Here is a 23254-nt window from a genome sequence, read left to right on the forward strand (position 1 = left end):
AATAATGACTGGGAAATGTATTAATTTCTCCAAAATCTATAAAGCAATGAAGATTTGCAGGAAGCCATAGTTTTGAACCTATTTGTCAAATATTCCTAAGAAATCTTTTATGCTTTCTGAAAGATTGGGTCTCAAGCCTGGGTACCGGTATGTATTTTTATAAATTATCTTTCATTTGGAAATCAAAACTAGACAACGCAAGCAGAATAAGTATACTATAGAATCTGATTTAAATAAGCAATAAAATCCTTAATTGCAGTACAGGTAGTTATCAACTTACAACCTCAATTGAGCCCCAGATTTCTGTTGCTAAGCGAGACAGTCATTAATCGGGTTTTGCCCGATTTTATGACTTTTCTTGCCACAGTTGTTAACCAAATCACTGCAGCTGTTAAATTAGTAAATGGTTGTTAAGTAATTCTGGCTTCCCCATTGACTTTGCTTCTCAGAATATCGCAAAACAGGATCATGTGATGCAAAGGTGGTATTCAGCAGGTTCGGATCAGTTCTGGAGAACCAGTAGCGGAAATTTTGAGTAGTTCAGAGAACCGCTAAATGCCACCTCTGACTGGCCCTGCCCCCATCTATTTTCTGCCTCCCGAGTCCCAGTTGATTGGGAGGGAATGGGGATTTTACAGTATCCTTCCCCTGCCACACCCACCAAGCCAAGCCCACAGAACCAGTAGTAAAAAGATTTGAATCCCACCACTGAATGTGACCAGGGACTCTGCAACCATTATAAATTTTAGTTAGTGGTCAAGTATCCAAATTTTAATCATGTGACCATGGGGATGCTGTGATGGTCGTAAGTGTGAAAAATGATTACAAGCCACTTTTTTCAGTGCCGTTGTAGCTATGAATAGTCACTAAACGAACAATTGTAATGCAAGGATTACCACTATAAATGCAAAATGAGCTCTCGCTTCTTTTCTCTGGATTGTAATTTAGAAGTAATTAGAAGCATGGCAAAGGGATATTGGAATATGAACTAGCCTCTGTCCGTTCCGTCCTCCCATTTTCCTACTCTGTATCAAAAAAGAGGGAAATGCTGGTCCAAACAGTTTCATGGGGAGAATGAAGTAAGAGATAGGAGGGCTAATGGATATGTGAAAAGGAGGCATGTTGGTGGAGGCCACATCAGGAGGGTACCAGGTTTGCAACAGTTTTCCCAGATAAAACTTTCATCGCACAATAGGCCTGTGTAAACCCTTTGGAAGAGACGCTTCAGAAAGCATAAAAGCTTCTCTTTTTGAAACATTAAAGGCAGCTGCATTTGTCCAAACGCTTTGAAAGCTGCCCACAGCTTTCTCCTTATGCTTCCAGTGGTACATTCATTTCCCAGGATTTGGGGGGGGGGGGGAGAGATGTTGTCTTCTTACTAAAGCTAGCTGTGTTTTCTAACTGCTTATCCCATATTTAATTTTTAACCATATAAAAAACAAATTAAGGAGAAGCTACACAATGCCTTTTGAATAGCAATACTAGGCAGCTTTGACCTACAAGAACTCTAGTGCTGTTTCCTCATCGGTGTTCGACAGCGTCTTCTAAAAATATTTCAATCATTGGTTGTCAATGAGGAGAAAGCTCAAAAAAGCTACAATGGAAAAATGGTCTTAGAGATGGATCCCACCTACATGCTATCAAACCCATCTCCTTATTCATCACACCTAGAAACGTGACAGAGGAAGAAAGTAGACACATAGCATTCATGTTGATAAGGAGAAGAGCACGCATGTACAATGTTGCATTTCACAGATTAATCCCCGACTTTTCTAATTCATTTAGTGCCCCTACAAATTTGCAACGTCACTGAAAAAAGTGACTTATGACCGTTTTTCACACTTATGATAACTGTTGCAGAATCCCCATGGCCACGTGATCAAAATTCAGAGACTGACTCATATTTATGGTGGTAGTAGTAGTGTCCCAGGGTCATGTGATCACCTTTTGCAACCTTCTGGCAAGCAAAATCAAAAAGGGGAGCCAGATTCATTTAACAACCATGTTACTAACTTAACCACCGCAGTGATTCACTTAACCACCCTGGCAAGACAGGTAGTTAAGGCAGGGCAAAATTCAGTTAACAAATGTCTCACTTTTAGCAACAGAAATGTTGGGTGCTCCGTTGTGGCCGTAAGTCAAGGAGTACCTGTATTTTCTTAACACTAACCTATGGACTGAAAACTACTTAGTTTTATTTTTTATTTTTTTAAATCTCTATTCATTCTTTAGGCACTTCTGTTTCTGGCCAGCGTCTCGGGTTTGTGCTTTGCCATCAGTCTAGTTCTTATCTGCGTCTACCTGATCCGTTTTTGCTGCTGCAGTAATGAAGATGAGGAGGAGACGAAGACACAAAGGGTTTGCTGTGTCACCTGGAGCTGTGTGGCTGCGGTTATCATCTGCTGGTAAAGGAAGACCCCCCTGTTCCCTAATAGCTGTCACTTCTAGGCTAGAAATGTCATTTTCTATGAAATAGGCAAGCAGGCGTTGAAGCAAGTTCAGCATTAGCAAAACCGCCTGGTTTAATCCTCAAGACATGTTTGCAATGCCCAACTTGATTCAGCTTTAAAATAATTTTTAAAGCCGAGGTGGCGCAGTGGTTAAATGCAGCACTGCAGGCTACTTCAGCTGACTGCAGTTCTGCAGTTCGGCTGTTCAAATCTCACCGGCTCAGGGATGACTCAGCCTTCCATCCTTCCGAGGTGGGTGAAATGAGGACCCAGATTGTTGTTGGGGGCAATATGCTGACTCTGTAAACCACTTAGAGAGGGCTGAAAGCCCTATGAAGCGATATATAAGTCTAACTGCTATTGCTATTGCTAATTTCTGACAGATATAAAAATCTATATAGGTGGTCCTTGATTTACAACCATCCGCTAGGTGACCATTCAAAGGTACAATGGCGCTGAAAAAAAGTGACACAGCTATATCACGCTTATGACTTGTTGCAGCATCCCCGTGATCACCTGATCAGAATTCAGCCGCTAAGCAACTGGCATGCATTTGGGAAGCCAAATACACTTAACCGTGTTACGAACTTAACCACACCAACTCACTTAACAACTGCTGCAAGAAAGGTTGTTAAATGGGGCAAAATGCACTTAACAACTGTCTTGCTTAGCATTGGAACTTTTGGATTCAATTGTGGTCGGTAAGGCAAGGATTACCTGTATTGCAGCCCTTAGACTCTGGATCAAATGACTTGAGGAGTTGGTAAGATCCCACCTGGTGGCTACATATCCCTACTCTCTCCAGCATACTTTCACTTTCAGTCTTAAGACACGGTAGTCCCGTTTCACTTATTGGACAGCCTTATCGCCATGTTCGGATAGAAAGGTCTTATGTTCCATTTCCCGTGTCTAAAACAGCCTTCTTCAAACTAATGGCCTCTAGATGTTTCAGGACTGTACTTCCCGTAATTCCTAAATAGCACAAGTAAAGACATATTGGCCAGAGAATTCTTGGAGTTGTATTCCCAACACCTCTAAAGGACATGAATTTAGGGAAGGTTACTCTTAAACAGTGTTTGATTTCAACTCTCAGAATCTCACATACTGGCTGGGGAACTCCGGGAGGTGAAGCCCACCCATCTTCAAGTCACTAAGATGCAAAAAAAAAAAGTTCATCTGAACCAAACAACCGTTTTCATTGAGGGGAACTGCATATGGAAAATTATAGGCTCATTTCCATAGCTATTATGACAGTTGATTATCTGATGAAATTAATTACTCTGGAAGTGTACATATATTTGTGGTTGTATCTAAGAGTTTCCGGAGGGTGGCATTACATGTGGGCACTCCAACACCTGGAGATTTTTAAGAAGAGGTTACACAACTGTTTGTCTGAAATGGTATAGGGTCTCCTACTTGAGCAAGGGGTTGGATTAGAAGACCTCCAAGGTCCCTTCAAACTCTGATATCCTGTTACAGGTAGGCCTTGACTTATAATTGCAGTTGGGACCAGAATTTCCATTGCTAAGCAAGGCAGTTGTTAAGTGAGCTGCACTTGATTTTATTACCTTTTTTGCAGTGGTTGTTAACCAAATCACTGTTGAGTGAATCGCATGGTCATTATTAAATCCACTGATTTTGCTTGTCAGAAGCCAGAGGGGAAGGTCGCAAGTGACAATTACATGGCATTAAGACCTTTGCAATTATTGGGCAATTGCCAAGTGCCCAAATTTTGATCATGTGACCCTGGAGATGCTGCACTGGTTGTGTGAGGACTACTTGTAAGTCAGTGACATTGTAATTTCAAACAGTCACTAAACAAATCGTTGTAAGTCATGGACTACCGGTATTACTAAGAGTGATCAAAGATACCATTTCTCCGTCCAAAATTATCTAATGTTTAAGTAATCTCTGAATCCCAGACAGTCGTTAAGGATAATGATAAAAGAAAAGGGGAACTATGGTCTAAAACATTGACAAGTAATAGATTGGGGATCAGCCAGTTGGCAGCATCAGGTCAATTTTGCTTGAGCTCAGATCCAGTTAGTATTTGAATGGGAGTTCTCCAGAGAATCCCAGGGCTTTGGTGTAGACTGGAAAATGGAAAAGGCTTATTGGAAAAAGGCAGTGATACCATTTCCATACTGCTGCCAAGACAGCTAGATGGGAACAGCCATGAAGTCACCAGCAGCTGAGCTCAACTGAAAAAGGAGTCTTGACTTTAGATGAAGGAAGGACACGCTAATCCTTTGCCAAGGTAATGATTTCACAAATAAGGGTCATGCACAAGACAGTGCTCCTCAATGCATGCATAAATCTACCACACTCAGCCAAGCTCAGCTTCTTGGATTCTAGCATCCTTTACAAGCCAGTCATGCGTAACAAGATTTTCTTTTGGTTTATAAAGCGACGGTTCAATCACGTTGGTTCAGTCAATAGGGCAAGATTAAATTCCTGGTTAATTCAGCAGCGCAGGCTAGAAGAAACTACGTAAGGTGCACGTATCAATTGGCAGCTAAGTCGCAATAAAAGTGGCTTTCGTGGGAATTCTACGGTTCCTTCTCTAAGAGAAAAGCTACAAAGCCCAGTTCCTCAATATCCACCCCCTCCAGACATCTACTGTCTAGAATATTATTGGTTTCTCTGTTTCTTTCAAGCCTCTGGTGGTTCTCTCCCATCTCTCATTCATCTCCCATCATCTCCACCCTCCACCCTTCCCCCCCCCCCACTGAAGTGAAGCCACAATGAACCTCTTGTTCCATTCAGAATAAGAAATTGTGTCCCATTCTCTCTATTCCATCACATCCTCACCAGGCCCCTTTGTGTACTTGTTATTCCAGGTCTTGCACTCTCTGCAAACCAGTCCCCAATTTCACTTGTTTCTACTGCTGTCCCCCTTCAGCTTCCCTCCCTCCACCCACTCTACCCCTCGCCTACACTCACACACAAACTGGTGGGGGGAGCTTAGCTATGCTATAAGGCAAAGGTTTGAAATACTCATCTGTATTCCATCATTTCTACATCAAAAATCTGCTCTTCAGAGCTGGAAAGGTAAAAGGAAGGATTGGCAGAGGTTGTAGATCTGCACCAGGTAGGTCGGAGACAGACATGACATTCCTGGAAGAGTAGGACAGCAAAGGAAGAGCTCTTGTTCTCTTCTTGCTACACTTGAATTCAGTTATCTGGCTGAGCTGTCATTTTTTTCTTTCTTATCATGCCCTGTTCCACCTTTGCAGCTCTGTAGATCTGGATGTCCTCAGGTGGGACCAGGAGAGACAGGAGATTAAACATGTATCAGGATGCTTAACGTACACATCTGTGCCAGACCCTGGGATGAAAACTCCCAAAGACAGGATTTGCACCTTCACAACATCCTTCTGCTGCCCCTGTCAGTTTTGCTCTGTCATAGCTGGCTGCAGATAGCGTCGTCTTTATAAAACTCACAGTGCTTTAAAAAAAAATAATCAGTGAATGCTTAGAGTGAATAACGATACTTGTAAATCAGTGGTGGGATTCAGCCAGTTCGTACCACTTCGGGAGAAAATGGTTGTTAACTTTCTGAGCAGTTTGGTGAACTGGTTGTTGGAAGAAATCATTTGGACAGAGAACCGGTTGTTAAATTATTTGAATCCCACTACTGCTGTAAATGCATCCCTCTTTTAAAGAATGAAAGGTGTGCGGCACACACACACACACACACACACACACAAACACACACAAACACACACACACACACATGGCCAACCATCAAAACTGATGACGGAACTGACATCCCGGTGCATGTATTTTTGTCAATTTCTACTTGAATGAAGCTGAAAGGAAGGACTCGTCTTGGGGCGGGGGAGAGATCTGTTACAATTCCTGTTTTAACACTTTGTTTGTTCTTACATAAAGGAAAACCGCTTAAAAGTTCCTCCTTTCCCCCTTCACTCTGCCATTCATTCCCTCGGCAGCTTTTTCTGCAGAGTTTTCCCAAGGAGAGCCTGCTAGTAAAAGGAGGTCATAACAGCTTCGCTTCTGAGAAGCTGCCGGATGTTTTAACAGAATGTTTAAGCTCCAAATGGAGCGTGTTGTACTTACTACAAAATAGTAACAACGTAAAAACACATTTGCTGAACAGACATTAGTGGGCAGAAGGGAAGCAGCATGGTGTTAGTTTTATAGCCAACTTGTAATATATTTATATGCTTTCAGACTAGAAGTCAAGATTCTTCCATCTACACACACACACACACACACACACACGCACACACACATACACACATACACTCCTTCAAGCTTCAAGAGGTTGCTGAAATTAGCAAAATAAGCAATATTAAAGCATATCCTGATCATCTGTACACAGAGGACATGGATATGAGCAGAGGTGGGCTTCAAAAATTTCAGCAACGGGTTCTCTGCCTGGTTGCTGGGTGGGTGTGGCCATGGTGGGCGTGGCCTAGTCGGCCTCCTGCACCACGGCAGGGGTGGTGGTGTTTCACCTTCTCCAGGCTCCAGACTTTCCTCAAGCCTCTGGGCCAGTAGTGGGTTCCCAATTCCGTTCCAACCAGTACGGTTGGAAAGGGCCCGGCGTCACCCACATGGACACTTGCAGTGCACACACATGAGCACCCAGTGCGCACATATGTCATACTTGCCTGTGACGCTTCCGCAAGCCTCCGTGACGCTCTAGTTGCTTGGCAGAGCGTTGTGCAGGCTCCGTATGCGCCATGCACGTGCGCAGAAGCGCCAAAGGCTTAAAGGATAGGTAAGGAGCTTGGGCGGGCGGTGGGCCCTCCAGAGCACCATACCAGAACGGTAGCCAGTGCTCCAGGCAGGCTCCAGTATGCCCATACTGGGGCGTACCATCTGCAGCCCACCACTGCTCTGGGCCCTCCGGAGGCCAGAAAGAGACCCGTTTCCAGTCTTCTGGGAGGCCCATTTTTCCCCCTCCCTGAGCCTCCGTGTGGGCCCTGCACTTACATCGCATCCAAAACAGGCTGCGTTGAGACTCCTGGGAGGGGTGGGATAAGGTGCGGGGGTGAGGTGGGAGGGGCCAACCAGGAGTGGGATTTGGAGATTCTCTGAACCAGCCATAATGTTAGCTACGGGTTCTCTCGAAACCTGGTGAACCCGTAGCAGCCCACCCCTGGATATGAGAAAATGAAGTGGAATGCTAGAAGCAGTATGTAGTACAGCTAGTCCTTGACTTACAAAGATTTCTTTAGTGGCGGTTTGAAAATACAGTGGCACTGAAGAAAGGTGAATTACAACCGGGTCCTTGCATTTATGACCATTGCAGCACCCCCACGGTCACATGATCTAAATTCAAATACTTGGCAACCAGCGTGGATTTAGGATGAATGCAGAATCTCGGGATCATATGATTGCCATTTGCAACTTTCCTAGCCAGCTTCCAACAAGCAAAGACAATGTGGAAAGCCAGATTCACTTAACAGCTGCACGATTCACTTAGTAACCACAGTGATTCACTTATCAAGTGTGACGAAAAGGTCACAAAATCAGGCATGACTCACCTCACAACTGTCTTGCTTTGTAATGGAAATTCTAACCCAATTTGGGGTTGTAAATCAAGGACTATCTTTTAGAGCCTAATTCTGATACAGCCAAATAAATTGAAGTTAATCTGCCTATTGAGAGCCAAAATTCAGTGTTAAATTACAGGCAGGGCACTACCACAGAATTTCTCAACCTTGGCAACTTTAAAAAGTGTGGACTACAACTCCCAGAATTCCCCAGCCAGCATACTACAGCATATGCCTTTTCTCTGCCACCTATAAACCTGTTTCGAGGAACTTTTTGATTGAGCCACATGTAGCACTTAACACATGTATCTGAATTGTTTGCATTCGGTTAAGTGCGTAACAAGAAAGCCGATTGTAGTTTGCTCAATAAATTGGAATGTGTGAATCCTGCCATAGAATCCTCACTCCTAGCCTTTCCTTCCTAACCTAAGCTGTATGAAGCCACTCTCTTCCCAAAACCATAAAAAAGGAACATTTGCATATATCAAAGAACTTGAGAGTCTGCGTTCTTAGATTACAGCCTTGTTGACTGTACGGGTAGTCCTCGATTTATGACCATAATTGAACCCAAAATTTCTGTTGCTAAGTGAAACATTTGTTAAGTGAATTTTGCCCCATTTTATGGTTTTTCTTGCCACAGTTGTTAAATCAATCACTGCAGTTTTTAAGTCTGTAACACAGTTGTTAGGTAAATCCTGCTCCCCCATTGATTTTGCTTCTCACCAAAGGGGATCACATGACCCCCCGGGACACTGCAATGGTCATAAATATGAGTCAGTTGCCGAAGCATCTGAATTTTGATCATGTGACCATGGGGATGCTGCAATAGTTGTAAATGTGAAAAACGGTCATATTACTTATTTTCAGTGATGTAACTTTGAACGGTCATTAAATGAACTGTTGTAAGTTGAGGGCTACCTGTAAATTTTTTCATTTCCAACATGTCAACCTTCCCAACAGATCTATTAGAAATTCCCGATGTTAGAAATTCTGGAAATTATATTTCCGTTACATGTTAAAAGTCCAAAGGTTGAGAGAGGGTACTAAATAAGGGATTTTTAAAAAAAAAAAAAAGTGGGGGGGAGTTTTTCTAAAGATAATAGAAATCATCAAAAGGTGCCTAAAATCCCTGGAAATCTCACTTAGAAATAAACATCAAACATTTGGTACTACAGACAAGCTATCAATTGTGCACCTGTTACGTGATTTATATGGCTGCCCATTGCACCTTTGAGTGTCCACTTAAAGAAAAAAAAATGATCCAGGACTAATTAGACCTTGCCAATTAAGCAAAAGGAAGGCTAAAACCACTGAAGATCCTTGAATCTACATTTTTCAAATCATTCATTGCCACCAGCGTCTTCCTCCTTTTCCCTTTGCAAAATTTTAGAAACCGGCTCAACGTGTAAGACAACCAAACTAAATGGGCCGAGATGGAAAACATATTTGGTCCGGTGGGAGCAACTTTTTGTTCAGGGCATCCCTTGGGCTATGTTATATGAGTCTTCCTTCCCCGATTTGGGACTCTTTAAAAAGTGTGGGACATTACATCCTGTAACAGCCAACAACAAGCTGCGGGAGGCAGAACCCTGCATAGTTGGGAGGGTACAAGCTGACAACGATTGTGTGATACCACAATACTTGCCTCAATCGTTTGGCCCAAATTGGTTCAGCAGGAAAACTTGGCAAGCAATCTCCCTGCATCTTCCTCTGTGTGTGTTTGTGTGAGAGAGTGGGGGGGGGGGATTGAACTAACCCCCATCACCAAATCTACCATCTTTTCCTTCAATTCTTCTCCATCTCTGGAGGGAAAACTGTGAGGGGTTTTTGTTAACCCCACCACCCCCATTTTTTAAAACAGAAAAAAAGTCTAGCTTCTGTCCTCTACCCCCTTTCCCCCCCTCAACACCCCATCCCTGTCCTGATTTGACAAGGGTCGTATTGGGGTCCATTCCCAGCCGCTTTGGGAACAAGCCCAGCAACCATAAAAATAAGGCAGCCATTCATGAGGAGGCTGGGCCCATTCATGGCTGGAACAATGGTGCCTCTGTCTACTTCCTTGGTCCCAGTTGGGGTAGGCTAAGGGTGGATGGGGACGGATTGCTTAAAGACATTCTGCCCCACCACACAATCCTTCCAAATCCTTCCCACAGTAAAGAGCCTTGACAATGGAGGCAGGATCGGCCCATAGAGCGGGGAACAAAAGCTGTTGCTAGGGGCGTCCTAAGAGCCGGCTTTAGCCTTATGGACCAGGCCTTTTACATACAGTCTGTCCCCGTTTATGCTAATGGCACTTTGTTACCTTCACCTTACCAGCAAGGCTGTTCACTAGTCACTCTCATGAATGGCAGCCTGTGATCCTGGTTCAAGGCCGGGTGAGCCGAGGATATTTACTACTGGCGGCTTAATAACAAGAGAGGGCCCAAGTTCTGCAAGAGATGGGTGAAGGGAAGGATTTGGGCCACTCTTTTCCATCACAATGGGGGAAGCCACAACATTAAAAAGAGAAATACCTCCCCCCCCCGTCCCCTCCCCTGGTCTCTCTCTTTCTTTCTCAGGGAAGATTAAGAGTTTTGAATGGTTTGAATGATCCACGTGAATCTATGCTAGTTTGCTTGCAATTTATGTACCACACTTAATAGTTGGGCATAATGTGTGACTCTATCTATAGGTAGTCCTTGATTTATGACTACACTTGAGCCCAAAATTTATGTTGCTAAATGAAACATTTGAGTGAGTGAGTTTTGCCCCATTTTACGAGCTTTCTTGCCACAGTTATGAATCACTGCAGTTGTTAAGTTAGTAATACGGTTACGTGAATCCGGCTTCTCCATTTGACTTTGCTTGTCAGAAGTTCACAAAAGCTGATCACAAGACACTGCGACACTGCAACTGTCATAAATATGAATCAATTGCCAAGCACCTGGATTTTGATCACACGGCCATGGGGATGCTGCCTAAGTGTGAAAAACGGTCACTTTTTTTCAGTGCCCTTGTAACTTTGAACAGTCAGTAAGTGAAATGTTGCAAGTCGAGGACTACCTGTATTATGATTTGAATAACAAATATTGGTGGTATTCAGCCGGTTTGGACCAGTTTGGGCAAATCGGTAGTGGCGACCTGCAGGTTCCACCCACCCACCCTAGCTCTATGCAGCCCTATTTAGCCACATTTCCTAAGCTGCATGCATGCGTGCAAGCCATGTGCGCAAGCAAAGCACATGTGCAGAAGGTATGCATGCTCATGAAGCAAGTGTGCATACACGTGCACTCACAGTTTTGGTGCGCAGCAAACTGGTGAATAAATTTTATGAAGCCTACCTCTGGTAACAAATCATGGTTATAAAAGAAGTCTTAGCTTAGAGTTATGAGTAATCCTAAAGGGATGCTTCCTTGGCCATTCAAAAATTACATGCTGGAAAAATTCATAAATAAGATGGAGAGTCACAACAAGCCATTAGATGAGAGAGGAGATGAATTCTTATCCCAAGTGGGTGTTGTTGTTGTTAATTTTTAGAAATATGAACAGCCCTGAAACTAGGAAACCATGGAGTTGGAGGTTTTTTAAATAATCCTAATCTTTGAATATTTCTTCTTTTTTTTAATACTTTTTCCACAACCATTTCTTCCCCAGCAACTGTTTTTTTCCACTACTGTAGTAAAAAGAAATAACAGATGCGGGAAGGGTTAGAAAACTGAAAGCGAGATATAGAGAAGAAAAGACCCCTTCATATTCCTCTATTCAAACTAAGACTTTTCCATTGCTGCTTTTCATTGGAGGCTGTTGAATTGGGGTTTTTTCCCCATCCTGAGTTTATTTCAGAATCTGATTGTCTTGAACAGGAGAACAAGCTTGAGGTTTCCAAGAGTTCAGAGGTGAGGTTAGGACATTCTGCCTGTAGAACCGAGTGGGTAGAAATATCAGCTAAATATTTCATCCTAAAACAATTCATATCCTTGGTTTTCTTCTTGCTCTTTTAAAATAAATGGAATTTTCTGCTGCCAAGGCATTAGCTTAGCTGTACAATCCTAATTTAATAAGTGGGTTAAATATGGCATAGATATAGGGAGCATTTAAGCAGGAGCAGAAGATCCAGACTTCTATGGATTTGGAAGTTCATAAAATACCCTGTTTCCTCAAAAATAAGACCTCCCCAGATAATAAGCCCCATTGGGCTTTTGAGCACATGTGCTAAAAATAAGCCCTCCCCTGAAAATATTGCAACACACCAGCAGCCATGAGGTGACCATGCTCGCCGCTTTCTGCACCTCAAAAATAATAAGACCTTTGCAAAAATAAGGCCAAGTGCTTATTTCGGGGTCAAAAGAAAATAAGACACTGCCTTATTTTGGGGAAAACATGGTATATTTTCCCAGACTAATTCCCCCAAATGTATTTAGCTACAACAACATTCATTCTTCAATCCAGGTAGTCCTTGATTTATCTAAACAGTTTGTTTAGAGACCATTATAAGTTACAATGGCACTGGGGAAAAAATGACTTATGACCGTTTTTCACACTTACATCTGTTGCAGCCTCCTGCGGTCAGGTGATGAAAATTAAGATGCTTTGCAACTTAATGTCATATTTATGACAGTTGCAGTGTCCCAGGGTCATGCCTTTTGTGACTTTCTGACAAAGTCAATGGGGATGCTAAATTCACTTAGCAATCATATTACTAACTTAACAAGTGTAGTGATTCAGTTAACAACCATGGCAAGAAAGGCTGTAAAATGGGACAAAACTCACTTAACAAATCGTATCGCTTAGCAATAGAAATTTTGGGCTGTGCTCGTAAGTTAAGGACTTCCTGTATTCAATCTTCAAAGGCAGCTGGTTTATGGGATGGGACACTGGAAGTTGCATACCAAGTGTCTGGAGCTTACCAGGTTAAAGTCTATGGAGTTTCTCAGTCATCCAAGTCATGGTTGTCCCAAAGGTGCTTTTTTCAAGAAGCAACTGGATTTTCTGGTTTTTCTTTGAAGACGTTTAGCTACTCATGCAAGAAGCTTCTTCAGCTCTGACAGGTCTGACTCTGATTCCCCACCATCCAGTCAAAGCTTCTTGGATGAAAAGAAAGACCAGAAAGTGCAACCGTAATAAGTACATGCCAGTTTCCAAGTGTTTTTGAATTTTGACCATGTAATCATGGGGATGTTACATCAGTCATAAGCGTGAAAAACGGTCATAGGTCACCTTGTGACTTTGAAGGTGACTAAACAAACTGTTTTAAGTCAAGGACTACCTGTATATTATTAAACACCAAGGTGAAATTAATCCTCCATTGGTATCTTCTTGATGTGATTCACTTTCCACTAGAACTCAATATCCAAATTGGTCCTGGAAGAGCTCAAAGGAACTATGTTACATCAGTGCTAAAAGCCAATCTGTTCTGAGTGAAACATAAAGTGCTACTTTATCACCTTCAAGGACCCAGAGCTCCTCCACTCTTTTAAGACTTGAGAAAATCTGAGATTTGCCTATGGTTGCCAGATCCTTATTTTATGACTAGACAGAGTCCAGCTTTCTCTATAAATGCCCTCTTTGAAATGCTTATTGTGCTGAGATGGGACTCGCAATTAAATATCCTAAAACCACATGTTTTTAAGTAGGCTTTTTAAATAGTTGATTTTATTGGCTAATTTCAGTTGTTTTAAATTGTTGCTTTAAATCATTTTTAATATTTCAGAGTTAAGTTAATGTTTTTTCCCCCTAAACTGCTGAGAAACCATAGTGGTTGGCAGTATGATAAGCTGTATAAACAATACAATAATCAGCATGCAGACATAGCACAGGACACAGTAGGCAAAGGAGTAATTGGTTAATTAGTTATTTTAAGGTTCATTGTGTTATATGAACTGGTAATTAGGTCAGTTTAATAAAGCATAAGACAGGTTAACCATGGGTATATATATTGAATGAACTCAACCAATGTTTTGTTTTATTACCACAACATTATTATGTTAAGCAAATCACTGCACTACATATTTTAAACTACCTGTAGTCCTTGACCTACAATAGTTCGCTTAGTGACTGTTCAAAGTGGCACCAGAAAAGTAACTTATGACCATTTTTCACCTCTATGACCATTGCAGCATTCCCATGGTCAAATGATTTACATTCAGATGCTTGACAACTGGTTCATATTTATGACAGTCGCAGTGTTGTGTGACTATCTTTTGCAACCATCTGACAAACAAAATTAATGGGAAAATCAGCTTCACTTAACAACCATGTTACTAATTTAACAACTGCAGTGATCCACTAACAAATCTGGCAAGAAAAGTCATAAAATGGGACAAAAACACCTTTCTCACTTAGCAACATCAATTCTGAGCTCAATTCTGGTCATAAATCGAGGACTACCTGTATTTTAAGGTGATGTGCAATTCTAAAAGGAATAGAAGGAACATACCTGTACTGCAATATTCTCTGATTATTCTCAAAGAATTGCTTGACTCCTGTAACAAAAGCTTCCACTTACTTGTTTTACAAAACTTTATTGAATGCATTTACTACACTAGGCTACAATATGGCTGATAAAGTAAATCATTCAAGGTTACAATGATACTGAAATATCATTTGGTCCTTGCGCTTATGACCAGCGCAGCATCCTCACAGTCACAAAATCAAAATTAAGGTGCTTAGCAACTGTCATGTATTTATGATGGTTGCAACATCTTTTGGGTCATGTGGTTGCCATTTGCAGCTTTCCCAGCTGGCTTTGCCTAACTCTGCCCACTGCCAAGAGTTCGATGCTGACCAGCTCAGCCTTCCATCCTTCCAGCGTTGGTAAACTGAGGACCCAGCTTGTTGGGGTAAATACGCTGACAATACTGTAAAAACAATGCTCAGAGAATGCTGTAAAGCATTGTGGAGCGGTATAATATGTCCAAGTGTGATTGCTATTGCTATTACTACCTGCATTATGTGATACTAGACCTGTGATTAATTTATGATTAGAGTATCCTGAAAACAGGCAATAGTGTTAATTGAATAAAGTGGGGTCATTTAATCATGGGTAAATGTCATGAAATCACTACGTATATTTTTATCGAGTTCTAACTAGGACAATTCTGTACTTCTTTACATCATTTTTATTATCCTATTTTAATAGTTTTGAAGTTCTTTCCGTTATAAATTGTCTAGCATGATATCTTGAATCCTTATTAATAGTCCTTAATTACTAAAGAAATACCAGGAACATAAGTACTCCTTTGGTAATTCTCTTTTAATGTAGCACTATCGGTTTCCTGCTAGTGGAGTGTGACTGATTTATAACTGGCCCCTTACTGAAGCAACTGCTGGTTCCATTTGATAAAGCTATAAGGTTGTTTTTATATATAGAAGAGGATGGGAGTTCTATCCATCTGCAATCCCCATTGTTGCCATATTAGTGCTTCATTATATGCTAGAATATGGTTCCCACGGCAATAGCTTGCAGCAGACATTTTGTTATGAGGATAACATTTATTGTATATGCCATTGCGGTTAAATTGATATAATACGCTACATCAAAAGCAAAGAAACCACATTAGGTGGTCTGATGCAAGAATCCAGCCAGAGAATAGATTGGTATATCATCGCTAAACAAGGGATATTACTTGAGCTGACATACTGTGTGAATCTAGTTATCCCACTTTCTAAGTCATGATGTGTGGTTTGGCATGCTGTATGGCCCCAGCCAAATATTATTTTTTCATCAAAGCTTAATAAAAATAAATCCAGTTTAGTACAGCAACAATTTAAAGTCTCTGTTGTTAGAGTGATACTAAAGATTCCAACATGTTTGTATCCTCTTCATTATTAAATCCTTCCTTCTATTTTCTATGGCAGTGATGGATAACCTTTTTGCCATCGCATGCCAAAAGCAGGGGGAGCGCGGGGGGTCGGGCACATGCATGCCCTCCTCCGCATATACTTGTACGACCCCCACCCCACCCTCCCACCCCACTTTTGAGGCACGATGGCATGGTGGACCTGTTTTTCTCCCTGCTCAAGCTCCAGAGACTTTCTAGGAGCCTGGGGAGGGTGAAAATGCCCTGCCCTGCCCCCCAACAGGCCCTCCAGAGGCTGGAATCGGCCTGTTTTCTGAGGTCTGGGTTGCCCGTAGGGTCATTTTTCGCCCTCTGGGGGCTTCAGGGAAGCCCCTAAAGCCTCCAGAGGGCGAAAAATGGGCAAAAAGTGAAGGCCAAAATCAGCTGGCCAGTATGCACATGTGCTCTGGAGCTGACGGGACAATGTCTTATGTGCCCTAAGAAATGGCTCCACATGCCATGTGTGGCATGTGTGCCATAGGTTCACCATTACGGTTCTAGGGAGATATCTGAGATTATAGTAAAATATATTTCTAAGTTGCTTCTCTCCTTGGTTAGTTTCCATCCTTTGTCTTGCCTTTTGGTGCTTTGGAAAATAGTTTGATTCGGGTGGGTTCCGGCAGCCACTACTGCCAGTTTTGCCTGCAGACGTGCAGTCTGTGTATGCTTAATTCACACTGTGCATGCTAGTGCAGTACAATAAAAATTGTTATGCGGATGTGCAGAAGCCAAAAACAAGAGGGCAGCACCATAGGTGCCACCAAGAGAACCGGTTTGGGGGCTTGGCAGACCGCCAAACCACTGCCAATTCACCTGAACCGGGCCAAACCGGTAAGAACTCACCAATGGTTTGACCCCTCGTCTTTGCATGAAATATTGGAACTGCTATTGTGTCTATCCTAGTCCTTCTTTTCACTCAACAAGACATATCCAATTCCTGCAACGTTTTTCGTATATTTTTGCCACAAGCCCTCTGATTATACTCTTCTCTGCACTCTTTCCAGAGTATCAACATCGTTTTTATACTGTTGTGACCAGAACTGGATGCAGTATTCCAAGTGTGGTCTTACTAAGGCTTTGTAAAGTAGTACTAAATCTTCCCATGATCTTGATTCTATCCCTGTGTTAATGCAGCCTAGGATTGCATTGGCTTTTTTGCTACTGCTGTACACTGTTGACTCATATTTAAATGATTGTCCACTAGATTCCAAAATTCCACTTTACAATTATTGTTCACGTAATCTCTACTTATACAGTTGGTTTTTCTTACCTAAGTATAAAATCTTACTTTTCTCTATGTTGAATTTCATTTTGTTAGATATGACGCAATATTCAAGTCCGTCAAGATCTTTTTGGATCTTGAGCCTGTCTTCTGGGGTATTGGTTACTCTTGCCAGCTTTGTGTTGTTTGCAAATTTGATGAGTTCCCCTTCTATTCCTTCATCTAGATCAGGGGTATCAAACTCGCGGCATCACAGCGGCATCACCTGATGTATCAGGACTTTTTCACCCTTCGCTAAACTAGGAGGAGGCGGGGCCAGCACATGACGCAACCGGCCCACAGGCAGCGAATTTGACACCCCCAACTAGATCATTTATGAAGCATACTGGGCCTAAAACAGAATCCTGGGGTACCCCACTGCTTACTTCCCTCCATGTTGATATAGGTCTTTTGAGGACTACACATTGAGTATGATTTGTCAGCCAGTTACAAATCCAACTGGTGGTGTTGCTCTCTCCCATTTTTGTAGCTTACCCAGAAGTAGTTTGTGCTCTACGTTATCAAATGCATTACTGGAATCTAAGTGTACTATGCCCACAGCATTTCACTGATCCACTACTTTAATCACTTTGTCAAAGAATGAAATAAGGTTTATTTGGCATGATCTGGTTTTGACAGATATTATAATAAAAATGTTTCTCTGTTTTATCCAAAACTTTTATAGAAAGACTCTTGAAATTTTTTTATGTAATTGTCCTGGAGCAAAATAAAATTAGTTGCCGGCACCTTTAATAATGGTCACAGTAGGAAGGAAGCAGTCTTCGGTAGCCAAAAATCAGGAGGAATCTGATAGCACATTTTCAAGCTAACACCTTTTATTAATCTAAAATTTTGTGAGCTGTAGATCATTCATCAGATGCAAGCAAGTCTTTTAATAAAATGTGATAGTCTGAAAAGGTGCTGCCAGCCTCCATCTGATTTTTATCCATGGTGTAAAAAAAAAAAGGGAAATTCAGTAAGTAGATTTTTCTCTGCAGGTAGCATCTACCTCATTTTTCTGTTCTCTTCAGCTCTTCACATAGCAAGAATGCTTTTGTTTCCCTGCCATTGGCCATCCTGTTATAATTCACTGAAGATGTCAGGCTTTCCATTAATCACCACCTTAGGTGCAAAAAAGTAATGAAGGCAAAGGCAAGTATTTGAGGAGGAACATTTTAAAATCTTCAACTGGGTCAGGAGTAGGTACATTTCAAAAGCTCAGAAGTTCCTTGGGCTAATATTAACTGTTTCGGGAGAATATCATCTTATGTGATAATTGTTTTTAATTCTTAAAACAGCAGGTCAAGTCCCTGCCCATTTCACCCTGTAATATTCACACTGATTAACATCAGCTCTTCAAATCTCAACCAGGATACAGGTAGTCCTTGACTTACCACAGTTCATTTAGTGGCCATTCAAAGTTTCAACAATGTTGGAAAACATTGCAGCACCCCACAATGGCAAATGACATATATTTATGATGGTTGCAGAGTCCTGAAGTCACGTGGTCACCTTTCCCGACCTTTTGACAAGCAAAGTCAAAATGGGGGAGTTAGATTCACTTAACAACTGTGTTACTCACTTAACAACTGCAGTGGTTCATTTAACAACTATGCAAGAAAGATCATAAAATGGGGCAAAACTCACTTAACAACTGTCTCATTTAGCAACAGAAATGTTGGGCTCAACTGTAGTCATAAGTTGAGAACTACCTGTATTTTCAAACCTTCATGAAGATTAAAGTAAGATTTGCATTACCATTGTCCTAATGATGTCTGCCACAAACTGATGATGATGATGATGATGATGATGATGACGACGACGATGATGACAGAATGACAAAAGAATTCAGCATATTTATATTTGTGTTGTGATGTTCCCTGCACGTATGAAAGAAACATAATGTCACAACACTTCATTCATCATTCCACCCCACACCCATTCCAGTTTATCTCTCCAGCTACCCATGAAATAACCAATTACCCACATGAAAATGAGCGGGGGCATTTTTTCCTCTTTCTCTTGCTAATAATAAGCTCTCATCTTAGTTCCAGACCAAACAGAAAAACCTACATACTCATGTGCCCTTCCAAATCCTTCTCCAGATCTCAATGTGGGAGGAGCCAAAATGTTTGGCCCATTTGCAGATTGTTCTGGATTGTGATGTGAAAGTACCAATTCTACCCCTTTTGAAAAACCAGTCCGTGAAAAATCAGGCAAGTGTTTTTTATGTGGAGGAATGGGCTAAAAATTAGAAAGATATGCAGTACATGCCACCCTGAAGTTCCACCTTTAAGGTTGCAATATAGTTATATATTAAAATGTGTATCTCTGCAATAGATAGCCCAGACGCTTATATAGTAAGACCCCTGTTCATAGAAGTCTTAGTCTGTGTGGATGGATGAGCTATGCAATTCTCTTGCTCTTTGGAGTGCATTGTACCAAAAAGCCAGGTGGCTAGGAAATATATTTAGCATAAAGACCTTTATTCATTTAGCCCAGGGAGAAATAGCCAGATGGTCAGAGATAGTTCATCAGCCAGATGCCATCCATTGCAGTGCAGAAATCTTCCTGGAGCCATGAACGATTATTTGTTCATTAATCTGAACAGCACTGGTTCAAACTAAAGGACCAGAGTCTCTTGGTTTTCTGGATTGGTAGAGACATTTTGTGAATTAGGATTGGGAGCCAAGAGATGTTTTCTGAGGAATGCATCTATAGATATAGAAACCAGTCTATCCAGTCCAGAGAGATGGAAGTTGTACACCATATAAGAACATCTCAGGGGTTGTCACAAAGAAGAGGGAGTCAAACTATTCTCCAAGGCACCTGAGTGTAGAACAAGAAGCAATGGGTGGAAACTAATCAAGGAGAGAAACTACTTAGAACTGAGGAGAAATTTCCTGACAGTTAGAACAATTAACCAGCGGAACAGAAGTTGCCTCCAGAAGTTGTGAATGCCCCAACACTGGAAGTCTTTACGAAGATGTTGGATAGCCATTTGTCTGGAACGGTATAGGATTTCCTGCCTAGTCAGGGGATTGGACTAGAACAGTGGTTCTTAACCTGGGTGATATCGCCCCCCCAGGGGGCGATTTTGTTTTTCAGGGGGGGCGATGGACCAAAAAGGGGCGACGCAGGGGCGAAGGAAAGGAAGGGGGGTGATATGGGGGCAATCGAGTGAGAAGTTGTGGGGACACTTTTGAGACTTTTTTGTACAGTGAACCGCTGAATATCTGTTGTGCAAAAACATCAGATTGCTCGCTATTAGTGGATTGAACTGTGTTTTAAAATGTTCCTCCAGCTAGCTTCAGTACAGAACGCCGTACATATGTGAATATGCATCACTCATCTTCATGCGCGTTGCGCAGCAGTCTCTATCACTCTACCCATACAGTGGCATGCCATTGGCCAGAATGGGCAGTGATGGAGGGGTGAGAGCTTCTTTCGAAACATTGCATGCTGAGTGGCTGTCCCTTGTGATGTCAGCTGTAATGTCAACGTAACTATTGAAACTGGGTTTATTGATGTCCACGTGTCTGTTATAGTGTTCCAGTGCAGTCGAAAATTTAATTTGCAATCAGTGCCTTTTATTTCGAAGACCTCTCAACATGGCCGAGAAGAGGAAATGTCGCCAATATTCGACAGAATACCTAAAATTGGGATTCATTCCATCCAACGTACAGCTTCCGTTTTGTCTTCTTTGTGAGAAAACATTTTCAAATGAAGCGATGAAGCCTTCCCGACTGAAAGACTATTGGAAAGAATTCATTCGGATAAAGCCAACAAACCGGTATTGTTTTTCCAATCCTTAAAGGCCAAGTTTGAGGGTCGCAGCACTGTTGAGAAGTTATTTGGAAAATCGTCACTCAACGCCGACAAGGGGCTCATTTGTTCCTATGAAGTACCTTTGTTGATAGCAAAATGTGGCAAACCTCACACTATCAGAGAAACACTGATTTTACTAGCAGTGAAACAGATTGTTGCCACCATGTTGGGGCCCAGCTCAAGCACTTTCATGAAATCAATTCCTTTGAGCAATGACACCATCTCAAAAAGAATTGTTGAAATGGCTGCTGAAATGGAAGACAGGCTTATTGACAAGTACTTGAAAAGTACAGAATTTGTGATGCAGATTGATGAGTCAACGATTCGTGAAAATGAAGCCTTGTTATTGGCTTATGTCCGTTTCATCAACGGAAATGAAGAGATCGGGGAAGAACTGTTATTTGCTCAAAATTTAGCCATCGACACAAAAGGTTCTTCGATATTTAAAAAGGTTGAAGAGTTTTTTAATGAGAAAAACACCCCTTTGACAAACGTCGTGGCCTGTGCAACTGATGGAGCTGCATCCATGGTTGGACGATATCATGGATTTCAAGATCATCTAAAATCGGTTGTACCTGGAGTTATGACTGTCCATTGCCTCATTCATAGACAGCACCTTGTCTCAAAAAAATTGAGTGGGCATTTACATGAGTCTATACATTATGTCATTAATACTGTGAATAAAATTAAGTCGAATGCCTTGAACAACTGACTTTTTCACAAGCTTTGTGAAAAGTTTGAACGTCTCCTTTTGCACACCGAAGTAAAGTAGCTTTCAAAAGGAAAGTGTTTGTGGCGATTCCACGAACTTTTTGACACAGTTGTCGAATTTCTTGAATCCATTGATCCAAGTCTAAGCAGTTCTCTTAAACTTCAACATCTGGACGTAGCTTATCTCGCAGATGTTTTTGACAAGCTGAATGAAGGGAACATAAAGCTGCAAGGAGATAAAATCAATTTTCTTAAGGCCAAAGGAGTAATCTGCTCATTTATTTCCAACTTGGACCTCCTTGCAAGCAATATGAGTCACCAAGCACTGTATCAGTTCCCAAGCCTTGGTAATGAATGTCAACTCCAAGCAGAAGATTTGGACATTTTTTGCTGCCAATTGAAGCAACTAAAAGAAGATATGGAAACCAGATTCTATGATCTGATAAATCTGGAAGTGCCCACTTGGGTGCTAAATCCTTTCACAGCAGACTTTGCACAACTTCATCCCAAACTGCAAGAGCCACTGACAGATCTGAAATACGACTGTGAAGCTCACATTTTCAGAGTTACGGCTGTGAAGCTTTTTGGGTGAAAATGAGGAAACTTACCCAATATTGTGGAAGGAAGTTAAGTTGCTTCTTTTAGCCTTTCCTTCCACTTACTTAGTGGAGAGGGGCTTCAGCGCTGTCCAACAGATCCTTTCTAAGTCAAGGAACATGTAGAAGATCACTCAGCACAGCGATTTAAGAATGACATTAAGAAAAATGGTTCCAGACATCAAGAAATTAGCATCAGCTCACCAAACACAAGGCAGCCATTGATGTTCTCTTTTTTTGCTTTTTGTGCACATACCTTTTCTTCGTTAATAATCGTCTCAGCTCTTATCGTTGTATTTGCTTGCATTGGATTTCACGTTCCAGTTTGAGTTTTCGGCTTCGTTTTCGAATTCTTGTTGCGCTCTTTAAAACATTTTGTGTGTCTCTTTGTATTGTACTTTTTTAGCGTGCACTCCAGTTCGATATTATATTTTCTTGGTTTTATGGTTTCAATTTTTTTTGTTCTGCTCTTCGTGTAAACTTTTTGTGTAGATATATATATTTTTCTTCAGTTTAAGGCATTAAATTTGTCTCTCTGATTTTTGTTGCTTTCCTTCTGTAAAAATTTTCTTTGTGTCTTTTTAACCCTTTTTACAGTGTGCATGAATATATATTTTCCTCAAATCTTAATTTAGTTTCAGAGTTTTCGTCTTGAAATTCTTAGTTCCTGCATTGCAGTTTGTTCTTATGGCCTTTTTATATATTTTTTTGCACCTTAAAATTCATTTGTAATTAAATCCCTAAATGTTACTGTTTTGGGGGGGCATTTCATTTTCTTGCTATTGAATTTTGTTTTCAGTGGTCATTGCATTTAAGTGTCTTGAATAAATAAGATAATAATGAAATACATGTATCACGAAGTTTGGGAGTAAAGTGATGGGTGGCATCAGAATTTTTCACACAGTTGAGCTATGGGAAAAAGACTTAAAATAAATTATTTGCATCGATATGTCCTGATGACAATTTTAAAGAGAACAAAAAATGTGTTTGGATAAATTGAAGAATTATTTCCCTGTGTTGTGATTGAGAGGTTATGTTGGGGGAGGGAGCGATGATAATTTCCTCA

General features: G+C 41.4%; 1 protein-coding gene across 2 annotated transcripts in view; it reads left to right on the plus strand.

Moving 5' to 3' along the window:
* Positions 1–23254, plus strand: part of TTYH1 (tweety family member 1) — a 102477-nt gene that overhangs the window by 33282 nt on the left and 45941 nt on the right. For both annotated transcript variants that reach the window (XM_014065782.2, XM_014065783.2), the window contains exon 2: positions 2233–2405. In XM_014065782.2, coding sequence (XP_013921257.1) covers positions 2233–2405 — 173 coding nt within the window. The remainder of the gene's footprint in view (positions 1–2232; positions 2406–23254) is intronic.

Source organism: Thamnophis sirtalis, unplaced genomic scaffold (assembly GCF_051295495.1).
Source record: "Thamnophis sirtalis isolate CommonGarterSnake01/CBP01778 unplaced genomic scaffold, rThaSir2_p1.2 scaffold_4, whole genome shotgun sequence".
NCBI classification, from domain to species: Eukaryota; Metazoa; Chordata; class Lepidosauria; order Squamata; family Natricidae; genus Thamnophis; species Thamnophis sirtalis.